General features: G+C 31.5%; 1 protein-coding gene across 1 annotated transcript; it reads right to left on the bottom strand.

Annotated features, from left to right (window-relative positions):
* Positions 1 to 835: 835 nt before the first annotated feature.
* LOC148284969 (cytochrome P450 4c3-like) lies at positions 836 to 21,687 on the bottom strand. Its single transcript, XM_088231946.1, has 11 exons — positions 21,447 to 21,687; positions 18,126 to 18,344; positions 14,355 to 14,461; positions 12,145 to 12,235; positions 11,575 to 11,760; positions 6,800 to 6,869; positions 5,954 to 6,162; positions 5,579 to 5,727; positions 3,331 to 3,577; positions 2,294 to 2,473; positions 836 to 1,296 (listed from the first exon to the last, which is right to left on the bottom strand). Exons 2-11 carry the CDS (start codon positions 18,331 to 18,333, stop codon positions 1,127 to 1,129), a joined length of 1,617 nt encoding a protein of 538 aa, XP_088088072.1. The 5' UTR covers positions 18,334 to 18,344; positions 21,447 to 21,687; the 3' UTR covers positions 836 to 1,126.
* Between the last annotated feature and the right edge of the window lie 1,886 nt (positions 21,688 to 23,573).

The raw sequence follows: 23,573 nt of genomic DNA, 5'->3' as shown, positions 1-23,573 counted from the left end.
CCCAGCCCACTATACCATAGGTTGCCACTGACCGGAAAAGAGCAAAATACACAGTTCTGAGAGTGCCAATGTACAAGATGTTCCTATTTGATAATGTTTATATTTTTCAACAATGTTTGAGTATGTTCAAATGTTTGCAGACTAGCTGGATTTTCTCCCTAGGGAGTTGTTCATATTTCAATTTATTTCAACAGAGAGGGAAAACATTTTTGAGAAGGAAATATGGAAGTCTAGGCATTTACAGGGCTTATGACCTGTCGTTGGCTGGTTTAAGTGGCTTTACACACTGTGTAACATTCACCATTCTGCCCATGTTCGAACATCCAAATTTCCTCAACTCTTCCATCTGTTGACTTTTGTGAAGTAAAAGAGCTGAAACCTTTATCATGTGGGTGAGATTCATCCGGCTGAACCAAATCACCTACTAGGCAACGCCTGAAAACAATTTTTAAATTTTTAGATTTTTTATTTTACCAGGTAGTAATTCAACAATGTTTGAGTATGTCCAAATGCTTGCAGACTGGCTGGATTTTCTCCCTAGGGAGTTGTTCATATTAAAATTTATTTCAACAGAAAGGGAAAACGGGTCTACAAATGGAAGAGTTGAGGAAATGTAGATGTTCAAACATGGGCAGAATAGTGAATGTTACACAGTGTGTAAAGTGGCCACTTAAACCAGCCAATGACAGGTCATAAGCCCTGTGAATGCCTAGACTTCCATATTCCCTTCTCAAAAAAGGTTTTCCCTCTCTGTTGAAATAAACTTTATGTTTATTTTTTGTACAACTTTTATATGGATAATGATTTTAATAAATATATCAATAAAAACGCCACGGTTAATGTATGACATTATATTATTTAAAAAAGAATATTAGTAAATAAAAATACTAGCGGCTGGTAGGTTATTCGATCATTAGTAATAGTTAAAAATCTGAATTGCCTAATAGTCAAAAATTTAAAACATGTTATTTTTTTCACATGAAAAATTATTGCATCTGATTTTTAACATATCCTTATTTTGAAACTACCAGGCCTTAGACGTATAGGTTTATTGATACATGATTTATTAATGGCAACTGTATTGTTTTTCTGTAAATAAATACATTTTTTCATCGAATTTTACAATTCAAGCTTGCGCAATCCGTCTGGTGACCTTGACCCTGCAGCCCACGGCACTTCTCAGGGAAATATCTGCATTCCTCGGAAGTTCATCCATCGCCAGGTTGGAGAAGAACTCAAACTTCCTCACCAGGTGGATCATGGCAGTCTTGACTGCATCAGCGCCGTACGTTTGACCTGAAAACGACGAAATTTGTGCATCAGTATTATTGCTATTCCCAAAATTAATTTTAAACAAACAAACCATCACGCCGTTTCCCCGTAAGGGTAGGCAGAGAGGATAGAATGCCACAACACTCTATCTTTGCATACAGATCTCGCTTCCTCTACATTCATACATCTTCTCATGCACGCGCGCCGATTATTCCGACTTTTGACATGTCCATCTTTAAGTATTTGTTGGATTTGGTCATGCCATGTCTTTCTCGGTCTTCCTCTATTTCTGCATCCATCAACATTCGCATTGTAAATATCCTTAGACGTTCTCTCGCTGTTCATTCTTTCTACATGTCCAAACCAGCGCAGAGCTCCTTTCTTGATTTAATTTTACTGGATAAATAATATATTTAATTTTTTTTTTAATGAATTATTTGCGTTCTTATGATCTAACCAAATATTTCATTTTAACGGCCATTTTTAATGAGTTGTAAATAACTCACTATAAGAAAATGGGAATCAAGTTAGGGTAGAGTGGGATTCGAACCACGGACCTTTGATCCGTGAGTCACAGGACCATAACCCGATTTTAAGAGGATATGCGGCAGTGAAGCGGTTTGAGCAATATGTATTTGAAAACAGTTTTTCTGTTAGTCTCTTGTTGGTGCATCTCCGAATACTGTACAAAAAACACAATTTTACGTCGCTTCCGACTGATTTTTTTGATATAAAATCCATAAGCAAAATATTATCACCACTATGTAAAGAAATTTATTTGATTATATTAGGTTCTTTGTGATAGTTATTTTTTGATAGCGGAACATTAATTAGTTGATGAACCGTAGAATAAAACGTGGATTGTTTATGAGACAGGATGATTAGAAATATTATGAATTACTGCATATATGTTGGTTTACGGAAAATATCAATTATCATCCTATTATTAAAATTAGTCTCGTAAACTAACATATTTTACAAATGCGACGTATTTGGAAAATAGTGCATATTATAAAATTACCAATGCAATTCCTCTGCCCTGCGCTGTACGGAAGGAATGAAAAAGCTGGTCTTTTGGCAACTTCTTCTGGGAAGAACCTCTCTGGCATGAAGACTTCTGGATCCTTCCAGTATTTTGGGTTATTGTGCAGAAGGTAATTACTCAGGAATAAACAAGTGCCAGCAGGCAACGTAATATTGCCTGAAAATTATTTATTATTTAGTACGCAAAGGGGCTCATTGATACAGAATTAGAGTATAATTATTTCTCGATTTGGTCACCTCAACAACTTAGAGAATTCGATTGCATTGAAATTTTTTGGTTTGTATCCCGGAGCCGTGTTAACACGTGGTTATATAACCATGCGTTGAGTCCCGGTCCCGTGTTTTCACATGGTTTACCAACTGTCTAAAAAAGTGCATTTTATTGACATCTAGTGACTTTTATTTGTACTTTTTTGCTGCTGGTAAACCACGTGAAAACACGGGACCGGGACACAACGTGTGGTTATTATAATCATGTGTTTACACTGCAACTGCTCCGGGATACAAGCAACATTGTGCGAACATTGCAATGTGTGGCTCTCCATAAAGGCCAATGTCGGGAAAACTATCATACAAAAATGTTTAGTTAAATTGTTTTAAATAAATATGAGTAGTTTCAATTAATTTAACCCAGTATTTTCATAATTATAACACTTTTAAGAAACCCTTCACAAAGCATGAAATTTCACAAAAATGGGCCGGGCACAGGGTAAATTCTACGTTTATACAGCCGGTACTCAAAGTGTTAATAGTCCGTTTACAAATTAAATTTATTTTTAAATTACCGAACTCCCTCATTCTTCTTTCTCAAGATTTATCTTCGTTTTCGAAAGACTAAATTGCTTTATGGTTATTTGAGAGAAAAGTGAGATGTTGGATTATCCCCTTTCACGACATATCGTAACATTATAAAATACAACACCTGTTTTCGTTAACTTTTGTTAATCTGACAACATTTGAATGCAAAAGCTCATACAAAACAAAACAAAATTCATTAGTAGGTAGTTAACTTACAACTCTTCAGGTATAAATCAGTTCTTAAATCTCTCATCTGGACCGGACCAGTGGGGAACATTCTTAAAACTTCCTTATAGCAACAATCCAGGTAAGGATATCTGGTCAGGTGGTCCACTGTTACGTCACCATCCAGGTCTCCGCCAGATTTGGTTCTTATCTCCTCCCACAGAAGATCCTGACATCTTTTATGCATTCCTAGTAACAAGACTAGAGTACTGACCATGGTTGCAATAGTGTCTGCTCCCTGTTTAAAAAAAAGTTAGCAAATTTAACCAATCCTATATATTTGTATTATTCTACTTAAAATAGTAATCTTCACTTTGAGCTCAAGAGAAATGTTCTATATTAGCAGAAAATAGGATATAAATAGATTAATACATCTAGTAAATAGATTTGAGCTTTAAAGAAATAGAATATACAAGCAGAATAAAGAAGATGAATAGATCAAAACATATTTCATTTTATAGTGCATTTTGTCATCCAGTGCCCGAAATTGAAGAACATTCACATCATATTAAAGGTAGGTATCCATTCCATGTTCCTATCCTTTCTTCAAATATTTCTTTATCACAAAACTGAATGAAATTCGTTTTTCATTTACAGTCCGCAATTTCGTTAACAAAAATAGACTTTATTATTGTATATAGAAATAGAAATATTGTAAATAGACTATTTCTTTGACCATTGATAATATCATCAAGGCGGTGAAATGCCTGAAGAATGAGAATGCGCCGGGTGAAGATGGAATTAGTTCTGAGCTAATAAAAAGTAGTTTAGATGCAATCGTTCAGCCTCTCCACACTTAATTATCAAAAACCTGGGATGAAGAACGTTGTCCGAGGAATAAGATTATTAATAGTAGGATTATTGCACTTCATAAGAAAGGCGATTCTTAAGAATTAAGATTGCCGCGGAATAACTCTTTTGAGCGTTTCAGAAAAGATTCTTGCTCACATAACCTTGGGCAGAATACGAAAAGATTCTGAGAGTCAACTAGACTAATTTTATTCCTAGTAAGTCGATTGCGACCGTATATATAATATAAAAACCGTACCTACATTCTCCAAGAGAGAAATAAAATGAACTCACCCTTTGCGTGCTGCTTCATTGACTACAAGAAAGCATTTGAAAGTCCGCATCGACCATCTCTTTGGAAAATTCTAGATACGTATAGTATTCTTCCTAAAATTATTAATGCTATAAAAGCGCTCCGCATAAACAGCAAACGTGTGAGAATCGGCAGATCTTTGACTGATTGGTTTGAGGTCTCCATTGGAGTGAGGAGCTCCGTCCTCTATATATTGATGGATTTTATCTTATGCAAATCAACACCATATAATCTAATAGAGATAAACGTTCCCCTAAAGTTGTGCGACTTGCAGTATGCAGGCGATGTGGTTTTTCTTTAGTTTTCTTAAGTCTGCTGGTGATTTTCAAGAAATTGTTAACAAACTGCAAGAAAACTTTACTTGTCTGGATGTTATCATTTACACCAAAAAGGTTTAGATTTAGTGCAACAAATCCTGTTCTGACCCTGATGAACTTCTTCATAATAATGGACAGAGGATCGAAAAAGTTGACAGCTTATACTTGGAAGTGCCCATAACTGAGGATGGAAGCATGCACAAAGAGCTTGCAACCCACCTAGGAATTGCTGGAGCAACTTTTGAAATGATGCGTGTTGTCTGGAAATCTAGTCTATACTCGGTCAACTCTTGTATAATGCCAGCACTCCTATATGGGTGCGAATCTTGGCACCTTACCAAAGCTCAAAACACCAAGCTTTTTAGTTTTGAGAGTAAGTGCTTGAGAAGAAAATTAGGTATAAGGTGGTTCGATTTTATAACTAACTCAAGTTGTCTTTTCTTTACACCTGCTGGCTCACGCCGTCCTGGAAGGCCGTCGATGACTATCTTTTGACTTTATTAGACGGAACTAAGGGACGCTGGATTGACGTGGGAGGGGGCGAGAATACTGGCTGGCAATAAGATCTCCCGCAGGCAACTGGTGGTGGCCACATGCTCCACTTAGAAGCGGATGTAGAATAGAAGAAGAAAAAGATTATTAGATCGGAGCTTGAGGGAAATAAACTTTATTAGCGGAATCGTTAAGTCAATAAGTCCTACTTAATTTACTGTGCTATACGTTTGAACCAAAAATTAACGCTTCAGTAATTTTTAAATTATGAAAGGTTAGGTTCACTACTTTGGTAATTTATTTATTATATAAAAACAGTTTTACTCACAGGAATGTAGATATTATTGAATTCGTCGCTGATTTCATGCACATTACAATGTCCCGAAGAACAAGCTTTGACTAAGGCCATAAGCACAGACTTATTTCCTTCTTTTAGTTTTTCTACGTCAGAAAATTCTTCCGATGGTTCCTCAAAAACTAAAGAGAACATAGTTTTGTTATAATACTAAATATACAATCACAATACAATTACAAAAAAGCTATGTCGGCAATGAGAGCCGAGACTTCTTAGACCGCTATGAAGCGGACAAATATATGATAACGTAAAATAAACTTGAAGAAATTACTACAGAAATGCTTATTAAGTCTTAATTTAAATATTTTTATCCATGACTGACATTTATCTTTTAAAAAAATGACTTACCGTCATTTTGAATCGTGCTTGTGTTTGCGTTGTTCAGATTCGTATTTGAGTCGAGAGCGCTTCGTGCCTTTGCTCTGATTATTTCTTCAAAGAATGAGTTATATACGATTAAGTCTTTTTTGAAGAATTGACCACTTTTTGTTAAGTAGTAAGTTAAATCAAACATTAACCACAATTTGCACATTCTTTCATGCGCCAATTTTGCCGACCTAAAATATAAATCACAGCAAAAATTATATACGAGTACATATTGTCGTTGTGCCTTAGACATTGGCTATGCATTTTTCTTAAAAATGTTCTGAAGAAACGAAGAAAATCCCAGACTTTAATAGTCTCGGAAACTCTTTTTTTATGCAATATTTAAGTAGGTACTTAAGTAAGTTTAGTGCGTTGAGTAAAATGAATACTTTATCATTCTAATTGCGGTTTAAAAAAAAATTAACGTTTTTTAACCTAAAAAACGATTTCCAAGACACAACGACGATATTGGTTTCATTATTTAAGTTAAGATATAAGTTTAATAATTTTATTTAAGTAGTCTTTGTCTAAATTGCTACAAATTATATTTTGTGGGCCACTAAAACAAAAATACAAACCTGTGGTTTTTATATTCCAAAACCTTATAAAAAATAGTATATAAGTTAAAAATGTTGTAAACAATTTACCAGTACTGAAAATGCCTGCTTTAGCGAAAACGCTCGTTGGTCTCATAAACTAATCAAACTTAACCAAGGAATCTTTAGCAATTTTTATCAATAAATTTACAAAAAACATTAACATCATTTCCAATCCAATTAGTTTAAATTATTTAAGTTTAATTCATTATTTACTAATGGTTATAATTACCAAGGACTCAAATAGAGATAATGATCTTTATCGCCTTCATAAAATCTTGGCTCCCAATCAAATAAATTTTCTGAAAAAAACAAAAAATACAAGTAGGACATATGGTTATTTACTGGATTTTCAAAATGCATTCATAGACAAAATAATAACACAATCAATTGAACGTAGTTATGCAGAAAGCAGCCAGCTATATAAAAAATGAAACTGAGATAATAGCACTTTTGTGAAATGAGTGAATTATCAAATTTAAACAACAGTTGGAATGTTTTTGACTTTAACAAATGATAAACAATGAATACATAAGTTTTTTATTATATTACAAACAAGAATTTAATAATGTATTTGACCAGCTTTAATGATTTTTTAAGAACCATAAGATTGTTCTAAAGATGTAAGTGTTTTCTGCAAATTGAGAAATGCTTTTTTTATGATCGATACCATTTTCAGAAGGTGATTAATACAGTTTTTTGTACGAGAGCGGTCTGGCTGTTTTTAGCAGAACATAGAATTGACCTTCTTGCACCCGAAAACATAAATTTCTAATTTTTTCAAAATTGTGGACTAGCTGCTTTCTGCATAACTACGTTCAATTATAACTCTGCAAAAATGTGTAAAGCCGTTTGTGGGTAATATTTTGATTTAAAATAATGAATTAGTGTCATAATCAATAGTTTGACGAGTTCAAACTTACAAACACTGTATAATACTTTGATGTTTTAATCAAAAATCAAGCAACCGGACTAAAAATAAGGTAACATTGCTTAAGAAGCTTATCGTATTGTTGCGAATTAAGATCAATATGTGACTAACGTGATAACAATATGGCAAAAATGTGTCAACCCCGCAAAAGACGCTTTGTTGCCATAATTGCCCAAAAGTTTTGTTTATCTAAGTATATTTCAATTTCACAAAACTTGCGTTTAGACCTGACAGCAAGAAAAGAAATGAAAAACGATTAATTCAAGTACCAATTTATGTAAAAACAATAAAGTAGTAAACGATTTTATTAATGCATTTCTGTGAACAGAGTGTAGTTTAAATAATAAAATATTTTTAAAATTAGCTTTGTGTATTGCCTGCATATTAACCCTGGTAATTTCCACACAGAAATTGTTTTGCAGAGGTGCTAACCGAATTCTAAGGAAACATTAAAATCAAATAAACCTTTCCTTGTCATTGAAATAAGTTGCAGTTAATTGGATCGATTATTTCAAAAATGTCATCAGTCCACACATTTGAGAAAGTGCGTTAAGTATGAGGTTTTTTCCTCTAAAAGTAAATCCACAATTTTGTATCAAAAAGGCATTAGTCCAAAATTTCTACGCTGCATACGGCCATACCAAAATATAATATGGTTCGAAAACGTCACCAGTACAGGGCTAATGACGTTTTGGAATCACAAGTTCGTTTGACAGCTACAGCATTTCAAAATGGCCGAATATATAGCGAAGCTGTTGGTTTATCCGAGGCATATAAAGGAGGCATCAGAAAGAGTGAAAATTACAATTCCAATATCATTAAACGCGCAAAGTTTATGTTTAAGAGCAGAATGTTCTTTTTACTTCATTTTAAAATAGGTAGGTTTTATCTATCTATCTATATCTATTATCTATAAAATTAGTATCTAATTTTCTTTAAATTTTCTATGTAAATAAATTAATTTCGTTAAAATAAACGAACCATCTCGCAGTTCACTGCTGTTTTTTATATAAACTTATTTGGAAAATGTCGGAAGATGTTGAAAGAAGAGTGAATGCAGGCAGCAAACTGAACGGAGCACTAAGCACAGTAATTTCTAATAAAAATATGTCAATCGAAGCTAAACTGGCAGTGCACAACGGAGTTTTAGTCCCAACACTTATGTATGGAAGTGAAACATGGAACTGGCAGAGGAAGGATGAAAGCCGAGTGAACGCAGTTGAATTGCGATCTCTTGGACGAATGTGTGGGAAATCAATGTATGACAGGGTTACGAATGATGAAATCAGGCGAGAGTGTAAATCTGAGTCAATTATAATTGATAAGATTATGAAAGGGTCTCTGAGATGGTTTGGTCACGTAGAACGAATGGACGACGAAAGAATGGTAAAAAAGTGTTTTTGGTGAAAATGAACGGTAACGTGAGACGAGGACGACCAAGGAAGATGTGGCATGATCAGATAAACCAAAATCTTAAGTCTGGTCATGTCAAAAGCAGGCAGAACCGAAGGGCATGTATTTATTTATTTATTTATTTAAATCTTAAAGTAGGGCACACATATCATACATATTGTGATGTGTGTTCTAATAATAACATTACAAATATATTTAATTATGTATGACAAGATGTATGAATGTGGAAGAAACTAGGAATGTATGCCAGGATAGACGTGTGTGGCGGTCCATTCTCTCTGCCTACCTCTACGGAGAAATGGCGGAATGGTAGTAGTATTTTGAAAAAATCATCAGTCCATGACATAATAATATCATAATAATGTCCATGTTCTTCTTAACGAAGTAAAATAAAAATATTTAATAGCTCAAAACAATATGTGCTGCGGTCCTTCACAAGCTCTTTTAACTTCATCATCATCAGTGGCGATATACAGCCTGTTGTAGGCCCTGGCCTCCTCCATAATTTGTCTCCATTCGTCTCTGCACCCCGCGGCTCTTCTCCAGTTCGTCGTGCCAATCGCTCTAATGTCACTTTCCACATTATCCAGCCATCTTAATCTTGGCCTGCCTCTGCTTCGTCTGCCTTCCGGAGGGGTATTAAAAAACTTTTCTAACTTACATTTTGGCTTACTCTAATTAGATGATGATTTGATGTTCCACTGTGATTTGTTATAGATCTGTTGATTGAGATGTTGTTGTATAGGGCAAATTATTCTAATGTTTCCTATATGTATTTGGCTTTCGTGTCGTTTGATTGATTTGTTTGTATTACTACGTTCTTCTTCCTTTCCGATGCGGGATCTGGAGCGTACGGTCGCGGTCTCAATTCAGAACTAACACTGTATTCCTCCACTGTAATACTGGGAAATTAGAAAAGGGTGATTGTGCTGACCATGTGTATTTGATTGATCACAAACTGACAAAACTGCAGTGAGGGGTACAATGAAAGTTTTTAAAGTTTATTTGTTTTGTTATTTTCGCGGTTTGATTGTAAAGAAATATTAAATTTTCGCTTAATTAGTTTTAAAAAAAAAATATTGATATTGATATGCGAAACTGAAGAAAGACTCAAGTCTTTATGAACAGTTTCGGGAAAGGGGTGGATGCTTTCATTGTAATTAAATGAAGAATGAACTTAACAGTTTAATGTGTCTCCTGTAAAATTGCAGAATTGGAACTCATGACATTTTCGAAATAATCGATTTAATTATACTTGCGATTAGTCTAGATTGTATTAATGCAATGGGCTCAGTAGAATTAATTCACAGTAGAATCATATTTTTTTGTAATACATTTACTACGACGTGGCACTAGAAAAAAACCACAATGCTTCGAACTGCCCAGGTTTTAGTAATAAATGTTAATTTTATAAAATTTTTCACATTTAAAAAAAATATACAAAAATGCAGTATACCGTTCATAGAAATATCTATATGTATTAACACAAAACATCGTTGTGAAAAATCACACTGAATAAATATTTCACGATAACCTCATGCGTAGCAACTAAACACGCCAACCACTATACTACAAGTTGGTCATAAAACATGTTTTTTTGAAAAAATATGAATAAATATTAATAATTTAATTAAATAAAAATTTTAAATAACGTAACACGCCGTATACAAGCTTTACGTTTGTGTGAGTACTGTGATGGCCTCAATTAGGCTGCGTTACCTCTTTACATACAATGAATTTTTTTTAATTTTATTTTTTTATTTATGTAATGCACAAAATACACAATTTTACATAGCCACAATTATATGTTTTTTTATGTCCCGACTTGTTAGAAAATTCCGTGTTAAGTCGGGACTCTTCGATATATAAATCAAAAATCAAAAATAGTTATTTACATATTAAAACAATATACAGGTAATCAAAAAAATATGCAAAATAATCAAAACAATATACAAAATAATAATAGAAAAATAAAAATTATAAAAATTATAAAAATTTATAATACATGTCGAAAATGGAATCAAAAGTTATATAATAATACGTATGACAGTGATGACATACACATATACGATATACATATATGGATAATAATGAAAACAGCAGCGATGTTATGCATTTATTCCCGAAGCAATCTCATACAGTGGTCTCTACCCCTCGATACAATCCAGTTATGGATCTTTATCTTAAATATGGACGTTGTTTTGGAGAACTTAATATGTTCATCCAAGACGTTGAACACTCTTGGAGCTATATATGAAAAGTGTCTCCGAGCAAACATCGTACGCGTTCTCGGTATTAAGTAGTTTAGGTTACGCGAAAGCCTCGTACGGGCATTCTGTTGGGACCTCCTTCCGTAGTCGCCTGACCAGAAAATTGTCAATACATTCTTGATATAGATTTGACGAATATCAAGAACTTTTAACAATTGAAATAATGGTTCAGATGGGTAGGTCGGAGGGCACCGAAACATAACTCTAAGAATAAGTTTTTGCGTCTTGATTAGGGGGTTCATGACAACTGTCGTTTATTAACATTACTTAGCGAGCATTCCGCATAACGAATAAGATTTTGGAAATAGCTTAGCGAGCTTCCATTGTATTTACTTTGTGGGAGATTATAATTTCTAAAATAATAGACATTTAAAAAATAAATTCGACTCTTACCGCAAATGCCATCTGCCGCAAATCTCTGCGACAATATTGTCATATTGATGTACCCCACGTTACACTTCTCCGCTACATTCTTAACGAGAAGTCTAGCGTGCTTATCGTGGATTGGTTGATAACCTCTGGTTGCCCTTAATGAGAATGAAGGGTTGATAATGTTTCGATGTTGCTTCCATTTCTCACCTAGATTAATCAAATAAATCATTGATACATGGGTCGAAACAGGAGTATACCAAGATTCAACCCCTGCGGGACACCATATTTCATACCCAAGATACAACTCGTATGATTCCGAATTTTTATTATGAAATGAAAAAGTATTAAGAAAATGGCAAACAAATTGGTTTGAAAAAATAAGACTTTCCTGATATTCTATTTTAACTTAGAAAATCCATTTTATTTTAAATATTTGTTTTTTAAATATCATTTTGAATCTTTTCGTTTCGTTTTTTTTTATATTTTTGACATGAGGAATGCAATTCAAATGTTTATTTGAAAAAAAATACATACATGCCTAGTGGGTTTTGACAACTGTAAAAAATAAAATGGATATGATGGAGAATTTACCAGAAAGTGTAATTAATCCGTCCCCCATTCCTTTCTTGATAATTTCATATTTACTCCCTCTCCATGAAGTGGCCTTGTTCATTAAAACGCTCTGAAATATTCAAATGTCCTGTAACTCTCCACTGTCAAAACAAAAAAGAAATTAAATTGGTTATATTTTACAAATTTGACAAATAAGTCTGGAGGCAATTTTTTGCAGATACAAGATAGCATTCCTCAATAGGCAAAATAACTGCACTACATGTACTTATATATGCTTGAGTATGTGTACAACTGAGCCTCGATTATGAACGTTATCTTTATCTGTCTATATCGAGACGGTATACTTAACTTCTGTACTATCTGTATCTTACCTCGGTATGTTCTACTTGCTCTATCGATATTATATGATCGAAATAAGCCGCAAATGAATGACCGCTAATAATTAGTCCGCGTTTCTTACATCATTAACATTTAAAACAGTTCTCATTTATATTTTAAATAGGCTTCTTTGATAGAAAGTGCCCACTTCAAAGCGATTATAAACTCCGATAAATCCCAATTCAAACAAAAAATGCTCGCTTGAACATGACTTTTAACAATTGCCAAAACGATATGCTTAACGATCGTCTGCATTTATCTAATGAGGTAATACGTAGCGGTTACAAAGCCGGCTCTTGATACGTTCTCTCAGAAAAATAGTAAAACAGATGGAAAATATATAATAACCAATTTTTTTTTACTTTATTGAGTTTTTCTGCTGATATTTCTTGGTGGAACTGCATTTTCATTATTTTATTTTATTTTTATTTGGGAAATCAACAGTTCCACATACATATTTTTAGTAAACAAACAGATATAGTGTATAAACTCAGAACTAATAACAGATTTCCACATAGTATACAAAGTTAGTAAAGAAAATATATTACATATCAAATAAATACATACAATTTATACATATAAAAATGTTATTTTCATGTACTCAATAATCAAAGATTTTTTAAATATTTATTTTAAGGACATTAAGTTACTGTAAATTGGGCGGGATAAGGACAAGAATGCTTGAAGAGAGGATAAGGAGGGGAGGGGAGATGTACATATTTATTATTATAATGTCTACTAAGTTACATAATACATTTTTAGTGTTAACTTTAAATCTGACAGGGTGATGTTTGTGTAATCTATATTTTAAATTTTATATTGTACATTGAAAAAGTCCTACGAAAAAAAGCATTTTTAACATACGATATTTTACTTACGAAAAAATCCTAAAAAGTAAATACGAAAAAGTCCTACGAAAAAAAGCATTTTTAACATACGATATGTATGACAAGATGTATGCATGTGGAGGAAGCTAGGAATGTATGCCAGGATAGACGTGTGTGGCGGTCCATTCCCTCTGCCTACCCCTACGGAGAAATGGCGTGATGGTAGTAGTAGTAGTAGTAGTAATAAAACTATAAAAGTATTTTTATTATTATAATTTATTTTTTACAGTGCCAACTTTCTAACTGTAGGACAGATTCTAACGAGATTATTTTTGCATCTAGCCGCTTGTCTTTCATAATCTGACAGTTATGTCGGAATTTAATTTAACTTCAAAATTTACTTATTTCTCTCTAATATTTTTAATAGGCTTTTAAAAAAAAGTGCCAACCTCAAAACGATGAATTTTTTAAATAAATCATAATTAAAGGAAAAAATTCTCTGTGGAACTTAATAATTGAGAATTTTAATGCGTAGATAAACATATCGAGGGGCTCTAGACCCGTCGGTATAAACCGATGTACTTACGTCAAAACTTGATGGTGGATAAAACAAGGGGAAGCGGTACACATATCTACGCTCTTAAATGACATAGTTTCAGTATGACGTCATAGTTGCAGATAAGGAGACTTTTATCTTCAACTATGGCGTCATACTGAAGCTATGTCATTTTAGAGCGTAGATATGTGTACCGTGACGTACGCTTCCCCTTGTTTTATGTACCTACTTAAAACTTGAAGGTGGGGGGTCGATAGTATATCTTTGTAATCGCTAGAGCGAATTTATCTTCAGCTATACCATCAAGGTGAAGGTATGACGTCTTTATCTTCCCATCATAAACGAGGCCCTGATCGTCGGTATGGTTTTTCTAGTTGTGCCACTATTTATTCCTTGGGGTGCGAATTGATGAATAAAAGTATGTTTTTATTTTTTATATATTAAATGTAAGAATTCATATCGCAAACCTGAAAATCCTCCGGTTCTGAAATGACCACAGCGAACTCAGGTCCGAGCCAAACTCTAAATATATTCCCGTAAAGTTTTTTCATGTCCATCAGCAAAAAAAGCATTTCTGTAAAAAGTAAAATTCCAAATAAAACAAAAAAACTAGGCGAAATTATTATTTTACAACATACATATTTTCTTGATATGATTATATATAGCGGTTTGCAAATAATGAAATATAATACGTAATATACAGAAATATTATAATTAAAAAGACACTATTTATTGTTCATCAATTACATGTAAACACAAATAAAATATCTATTTATACAAAATTAAAATTAAAATAATAAAAATTGGAATTAAATTACTGTAAAAATTTATTCATTGGAAAAAATCTCTTATTGTTTTTATGCATATTTCATTTTTACTTTTTATGTTTATTCATTAACATATGTTTTATTTTTCTTTTTAATACTAGTATTTTACACGTATGTTGTATTTTTCTTTTTAAGACTAGTATTTTACACGTATCTTAATTTTTTTTAATTATAAATGGTATATTCTGTAATTTATTTTTGTTCTTCAATTTTTAATTACTAACGATATATTTTCAAATTTGTATTTAAGCTTCAATTTTTATTATTATGGGTATGTTTTCCAATTTATATCTTTGTTTAATTTCTTTATTACTATTGTTATATTTTATAATGTGTATTTGTGGTTCAATTTTTATTATTATCGGTATGTTTTCTAATTTACAATAATTATGTCTCATTTATTTACTATTAATGGCATATTTTCTAATTTATTTTTATGATTCAATTTTTATTATTATTACTTGCATGTTTTCTAATTTATATTTATATTGATTTTTTCTACTGTTATTATTATTTTTTGAATTTAATAAGCATCATTTAATGAAATAAAAAATAAAAAAAACACATGAAAAAAATGAAGTCCTTCCTAAACACAGGAATTTCCTTGCTAGTCGGGACCTGAAACAAATAAACTCGGTACATTTTAAAACTGTGAAATAAAAAATATAAAAAAAAATCTTAGTTAAAATTAATAAAATACGAATGAACTTAAATTTACAAAATAAATTATTAAAATAACGAATAAAATAAGCATCAAAAGAAAACTAGCAATGGAAGTTATAAAAATTTAAATTTCGTAAAAATGAATATATTAATATAAAAACGCATATTGTATAAGTATATACTTCTTAAACCTAAACAATCCAGTATTAAAAATGTCAATCTCTACGTTTGCAATGTTGTTATACAATCTGCACATCCATGATATTGGATTGAAGCAGGACATATTATTCTTAAGCGAATCTTCGTATACTGTTTTTGGGTTCCTTCAGGTATGATTATTGCGAACACTTATGTTTATTATTACTCAAACAGCTTAAATTTTAAATAAAGGAAGGTATATAAAACATTTTTTTATATATAAGAGCATATACATATATTTATATACTATAAGAAATTGTGTTTACGTTGACGTGTGACTGTAGAAGTCCGTCAATAAATAAATAAATTATTCAAGTCTCGAATTGAGTTGTAGTAACTTCTGGAAATGTAATTCGTAACATACTTTGTATTATATGTTTAATTTAAAAAAAAACGAAAAAGTGGAGGCATTAAAAATGGAAAATAAATAACGAATACAAGAAAAGAAACCTAGAGTCCTTTGGACATTTATGCAGGGAGAAAAGTACAAAATAGTCCGTAATATATTAAATGGATAGTAATTCCTAGGCGTTTTTGAAAATATGCGCGAATGATTGGAAAAGTGCTTGCATCTTAAAGGTAGGCATTTAGAATTTTTTGTCTATAAAAAATAAAATCACTATTAATGCAATTAAAATGAAATCAAGAAATATTTAAATAACGTGTTTATTTATTTTGCTACATTTTTTTACCATTTGATCTCTAGACACCTGTATACACATATTGCTAGTACTATTTATTTTTTCGCGCATACGTTTTGAAAATATTTTTTTTATTTTTTTATTTTTTTATTTATTTACTTAAGTTAGTTAATATTACATTGTATATTAACTAATATATTTACAATTATAACAAATACTTATTAAATATTTCTTACATAACTACATTATTACAATAAACATAACATTTTTTTTTAAAATCCGTAAGTTTTCTTTCATTCTTCATACTTTCAGGCATCTCATCATACAGTTTTAACCCTTTATACATTAAGCTATTATGTGATTTTGTTTTTTTCTTAAGTGGTAGTCTTATCCTATTTCTATTTCTTGTCCTATATTTATGTACATTTCTATTTAATATAATTTCACTTATAAAATACTTTGGCATGAGATTATTAAACACTTTATATATAAATACAAATACATAACAAACAGGTATTATTTTATTGGTTGAAGGAAGTAATTACCATTTGGCAATAAACCCGCCGATGCACAAAAAGTAAAATAATAAAAACATGAAAAAAAATAAGTAAATATTGACAAAAGCAGATCGAAAAATCCTTGGAATCGTCATTGAAAATTAAAGGTTCATCGAAATGTTATTTTGGCAAACCAGTTTAACAATAGACCCAGACAATAAATTGTTAAGCCACAAAATAAAGCTAGTCGACTTTTTGTTGCCATACAAGGAAAAACATTGAAAATACTTATCAAAATAACTTCGAATGACATCAATTAATTGGTGGATTTAATAATTTAATCGTATGGTAAAGTATTATTTCAATCCATAAATAATTATGAATTGACGTAAAATTATAAAATTAAACATTTGGCAACATAAATATTCTTATTTGTTTTTTTTACAATGGACATAAGAGGTAAAACAGAGTATAAAAAAGGTTAATTACATAGCAATGAAATACATAAACAAAAAAAACTCACAAAAGCATGTTATTATTTTTGAACAAAATCGAAGAAAATAATTCCCAATTGTTTTTTTTATTAAAAGCTTAACGCTGAAGCAGCGATTGACTAAAGTAATAATGTTCATATATCCATCTATATAAAGTTTTATGTGTGTTCTTCAATAATATGTAATTAAACATAATTTAGAGGAATCGTTTACACAGAAAAATATCTAAAAAAGACTTAAAGATAATGCGGTATTCTTATAGAAACAAAAAAAAATTCAAAAACAAAACAAAATTAGAACAATAAATTGAAATCCAAAATTTATTCAAATATATATATGAAAAAAAAAAAAATATTTTTATAAAACCGAATTACTTTGAACAACGTCACTAGTTTTTATTAATCAACCAATGATAAAAAACTTAAATAATTTCCGATTTACGGAACGTCAACCGACCAATCGGAAAAACTGACTGAGAAGAAGCGAAAGAGAACTTGACACGTCACACGCGGAGTAAATTAAGAAATACAAAATTTTTAATCATGGCGCTGATAATGTGATACATATTTATATTTTAATTTTGTTTTAGTTTAATAGTCTAATAACAAATAATAATAAAAAAAACTTCCTCATTAAAGATTCTAACTTCCCATTGAAATATATAAATATGGCTTGGATCTATAAGAGCTAATGTCGTAAATCGTTATGTTACAGGAGAATAATTATTTTGTCATTTTGTGGAGTTAAAATGAAGTATTTGACATATTTGATAACGAATATTAATAAAAAACATTACAACACACGTATGTTTGTATAAAATTGTTAAATATATACGTTTTTAAATGACAATAGCCCTCTACAAAATGGTGCCTAGAAAGATTTGAAATCTGACGTTGGCCGTTCTAGATCCATTCTTACGTTGCTGGGCACTGAAGCAGCCAAGTTGATATGTGTTTCCAAGAAGTGGTAAAGCAAATGGACCCGGAAGCCTAAAGCTCAAAGCGTAGAACTTCCGGCGGTTCCACAGAACTCGGGCGGTCCATGTTACCAGGAGAACCACGGCGGCTTTCAGAAGAAGGAACGATAGCTGAGGACCTTTTGGAAGGATCAAGGTCAACCAATCCATAATTAGGTGATCTATAACAGAAATAAACAAACAAAAAATATAACTATTACCCAATAAATAACTATAATAGGGACTGATGTCAACAATACATAAAGTATATAATAATCAATATAAAACACATTATTATCATAATCATGGTAATCAAACTCTTATCCGAAACTGATGACGCAAGGGACTTTGAATTGGTTCACCAAAAGCAGCGTATACATGAAGGCAAGGTGATTAGTCTCACGCGTTAAGTGCCAGTCCATGGACAATTAAATGTAGCGGTATGACACCAGATTTTGAATCCATTTTTTACGTCAACCTTTCAAGAAAAGCATGGTAGACGAACGAGCCAAGCGCTATACTAGTTTTCTCCACTCGATTTACCCTATTCAGGATTTTACACTTAAGAGTAGCTTTCGAGTTGAAGGCATTCTTTCAAGATTCTGTTTATATTTCACACACAGAACTATGTATTCTTCATCCGCCCGTACACACGCGAAAATACGTTTTATCGCATAATAAAATACAAAAAAAAAATAAAATTCTTTACTATTTACATTATTACATAATAATACAAAAACACAAAATGGTTTATCTGGTTTATCATAATATGCATAAACCCAAACCTAATTGCATCAAGCCGATATGCTGGACATTGCAATTTGATCCGAAACAACACATTGGCAGAGTGCAAGCGACATATGGCATAAAAAAATATTCATACCATTTATTTTTAAAAAAAATTTTTTTTTTATTAAATAAAATAAAATTACGTTTATGACGAAAAAAAATCAAAATTGAATCTAAAGGTTAAGAAATATTTAGTGTTTAACAACGTAAAAAATAGGTATATTTGCAATATTATTGTTAGAGCACATAACATTATGTTTATGAGCCCTTCTTCATGATTAAAAAAAACATAATAAGTAATAATAAAACTATATATGTCAACTGCCGGTCCTGATAACCTCCCTCCAATTTGTATTACATATCAAAAACACAGAGAGAATTCAAAGAAAGTATTTGAGATGCGTAAATTTTAAATGAAATAATATTCCTTACCTAACATTAATTACACGTTTCTATTAGATACTTTAAATTTAATTTTTTTAGAAGATCGTAGAAAAATAAATGCCCTTCTTTTTTTATTCTAAACTCAGAGTTCGATTCTTGTGAACTCTTAAATCTTTTTAACTTCAAAATACCGAATCGAGTTACTAGAAGTACCGTGTTGTTTGCATACGTAGATACTAACTACGCACGACAGTCTCCGATTCCGCGTAAACATGCCTTAGGCAACATATTTACTAATGATTTGGACATTTTTAATACCACAATTATTCGTATATATAAATGTTTTCAAATGCATTGGTTAAATATAATTATTGATGTCTATATGAAACATTCTTTTTCATGCAATTTTTTCTCTGTTTTTGATGTGTATTATTATTGTCTTTGACTCTTTCTGCAATTATTTTTTCAAATATTTTAAAAGTGCAACATAGATATTTATTTATTTATTATGTATATACGGCCTAAGCCAATTACAATAGTTACATGAAGAAACATAAATGCAAGAAACTGAACAAAAATAACATAAAACTATTTAGCAAAGACAAACAAGGGCAAAACAATAATAGTATACAATATATTAAAAAAAACGAAAGACCAAAAACTTTGAGCTAAACCATGCCAATCCAACTTCATCCCACACTGTTTAGTCGCGAAGAGATCTACGAAAAGCCGGAAGGTCTATCCCAAAATATTCCAAGTCGTGTGATGAATTGACTAATCTATACATTCTGGACATTGGGGCATAAAAACCAAAGTTGCTCTTAAGATTTTATAAATAGCAGATTTTGACTTCTGGTGACACGGTTGGGAACATGAAAAGAAATTGATTGCAACAGAGATGAGACATCACTCAAAGCATTAAGTATTTTGAAAATGCATATAAGGTCCATCTCAGTTCTACGTCTCTCCAATGAAGACAGATTAAGAGATTGCTCTATTTCAAAATAAGAATAATTACCCCTTAATAACCATAAAGCCATTATATTTAAACCATATGCACTTAATGTTATTCAATTTTTATTATTTATTTTTAATATTAAGTTGTTAACCAATACCATTTAAAAAAAAATAATACAATTTGCTTTTTAATTTTTCTTATTTATCTACTGTTTGTCATATTTTTTTAAATAAATATTTTTATACCTTACTATCAATCTTACATTATATGCATATTTTGTAATAACGCAACGCTTAACTTTTGATTTTGCATTGCTTTGCATTGCGTATGCTTTTTAGTTTCCACATCTCTTAATTATTTATTTTTAATTGTGTTATTTATTTTTTTAATTATTACCATGTTTGTACTGATCTGTATTATTTTAGTAAATGCCCCTTGGGCGTATTGTAAAATTAAATTAAAAAAATAAATTATAGCAATAAAAATATATTCCACTTCTTTTATAATTGTTACCAATGACCAGGTTTTTTCGTGACCGGCATTGTCAAGCTGGTGGGAGATAAATATTAATATGAATAGTTGAAAATCATACAATGGTTTTTTTCAATATGGGCGACTCTATTACCCGGTGGCGTATTATTGCTCTAAGGTTATTATAATATACAGCATTGAAACATTACACACAATTCAAAATAATCGCAGTTTTTTAATGTGTTGTCTGTGTTTGGGTTTTTAGAGAAGGTTTTTCAGTGCACAAGCATTTGATTAAAAATACATTTAAAACGTTTCTTAAAATTTGCCAGCCTCGTGGTGTAGTGGTCAGCGCGTTTGCCTACCATGCAAGAGGTCTCGGATTCGATTCCCGACATTGTCGACATGTTTTAAAAAAAAAAAATGTTTTTTGCAATATAATATTTCATAGTCCCTGGACTAGGACCTGAAGCGTAAGACTGATCATCTTAGCTTCATGTAAAAAAAAAGATCAAGATACACTGCGATTGGAGTATGAATGCAGTACCCTATGCACCATTAGTTTCGGAAAGGGAAAGAAAAAAAATGTTTTCGTTTTTAAATTTAAATCAATCGCAAATTACCATAAACAAAGAATGTACATGCAATTTTTGTAATATGAGTTAGAACGTGCCAAACTTACCGGTAAGCAATATATTTTTTAAACTTATCTCACTAAATATATAAAAAATGTGACACTTGGAATAGATTAAGTTTATTATTAGTTAATCACTGTATGTTTTTATTTTCTTCTATATAACGCATGCATTAAAAACTTTTATTCTATTTGATTATTTGATATAAAGAATTGTTATTCAAATAAAGGCAAGGCACACTGGATAAAAAAATCAACTTCGTTCTAAGGAGTCCTAAAAATTATGATCTGCGAACTTGTTTTGTATAGAACATTATGTATGTATAAAGTGTGTCCATTATTACAAGAATTTCTGAAAAAATAAACCAGGCGCGTGATACCCAAAGGAGAATAGCATATTTCACACATATCATCTTAATCTAAACGGCACGGTAAAATTATAGTGGATTGACATTTATTAGATTCGTTTGTGTCAATTTAAATTTAATAGTTTTTATGTCTTCGTTTTTTTTTATATAAAACTCCATAGTTAACGATTTAAAAAAACCATTAAAAACGCCTCGGTTAACATATTAAATAAAAAAAAATTTAAAAAAACTTTCTTATAATTTACGAAAATATTTCAATTGTGGTGACCATTTTCAACGAGTTGTAAAAAACTCACTATTAGAAAATGTAAATCAAGTTGGAGTAGAGTGGGGTTCGAACCTTGGACCTCTGAACACTAGCCACGAAACTACAACCCGATTCAAATAATATAGTAAAACTTAACAAAATAAATCTTAATAATAATTTTATCAAAATCATTATTTAAATATAGCGAATTCTCTCAGGTAAAGATTCTGCAAAAGAAAATCAACTGAAGTTTAGTCGGCCTCATGGTGTATTGGTTATTGCGTTTGCCAGGCGTTATATAAATAAATAATTTTAAAACAATAAATATTGATCCACTGTATTGTATTTTATCATGCCTTGTAGATTTTTGCCGTTGTGTGAAATGGGCCAATCATGCGATATCACGCATTGGGCTCGTGGTTTGAAAGTGCACAGCGGTCTAGTCTCTGTGAATGTACAGCAGAAAATGTGAATTCGTTCATGGAAGTCAGGTCCAGCGCTAATGAACTCATAAAAAATGAACGAAAATTGCAATATTTTCAATTTGTTCATTTGGAGAGACGTAGAACTGAGATGGACCTTATATGAGTTTTCAAAATACTTAATGCTGTAAGTGATGTCCCATCACTGTTGCAATCAATTTCTTTTCATGTTCCCAACCGTGTCGCCAGAAGTCAAAACTGCTATTTATTAAATCTTCTAAGAGAAACTTTTGCTTTTATGCCCCAATGTTCAGAATGTGTAGATTAGTTAATTCATCAGACGACTTGGAATTCTTTGGGAATGATCTTCCGGATTTTCGTAGATCTCTTCGCAACTAAACAGTGTGGGATAAAGTTTGGCATGGTTTAGCTCAAAGTGTTATGTCTTTCGTTTTTATGAATTGTATACCATTATTGTTTTGCCCTTGCTTGTTTTTGCTACATAGTTTTATGTTCTTTTTGTTCAGTTTCTTGTTTTTATGTTTCTTCGTGTAATTGTTGTAATTGACTTAGGCGGTATATATAATAAATAAATTAATAAATAGTAAATTTTCTTATTTTATTATTGTCAATTTATGTATAACTTTAATTAAAAAAACAATATTTTTTATCTTCGTTAAATACCTACATTTTTTTCCTTTTTGTCCCTTTTTTTCTTTCTTATTTAATTGATTTCTTCTTCTTGGGGTGCCTTGTCAGGTACCCCCGACGTTGGCGATCACTACAGCTAAATTATCTCGGTCTTAAGCTACTTTTGTATTCCCTAGCCAGGGCAACTGCTTATTGGATGTTCTCGTTATAGTAATTCTTGGAAAAAGATAACCAGAGTGGTTTCCCATTGCCTTCTCTGCTGGATTTTTCTTTTGGGGTTAACTTCTCTTAGCTGGTTGGTTCTGGCTTGGAGGCGCCAGAAACTCATCCTCTCATCCTCTCGTTATCTGCTGTGATCACACCGTTATGAGTGTGATCCTATTGTCCGGGGTTCGCGACGTGGCGTGGACGCTAACGAATAGGACTACCAGTGGAATGCAACTAGGCATTCACAGCATTTTATAGAATCACACCCCCCAGCAAGACA

This window comes from Micrasema longulum, unplaced genomic scaffold, assembly GCF_059751315.1.
Source record: "Micrasema longulum isolate JH-2025_06_02 unplaced genomic scaffold, ASM5975131v1 h1tg000072l, whole genome shotgun sequence".
Taxonomy (NCBI): domain Eukaryota; kingdom Metazoa; phylum Arthropoda; class Insecta; order Trichoptera; family Brachycentridae; genus Micrasema; species Micrasema longulum.
Note: the sequence above shows the minus strand (reverse complement) of the source record. Positions and strands in the feature narration are given on the sequence as shown.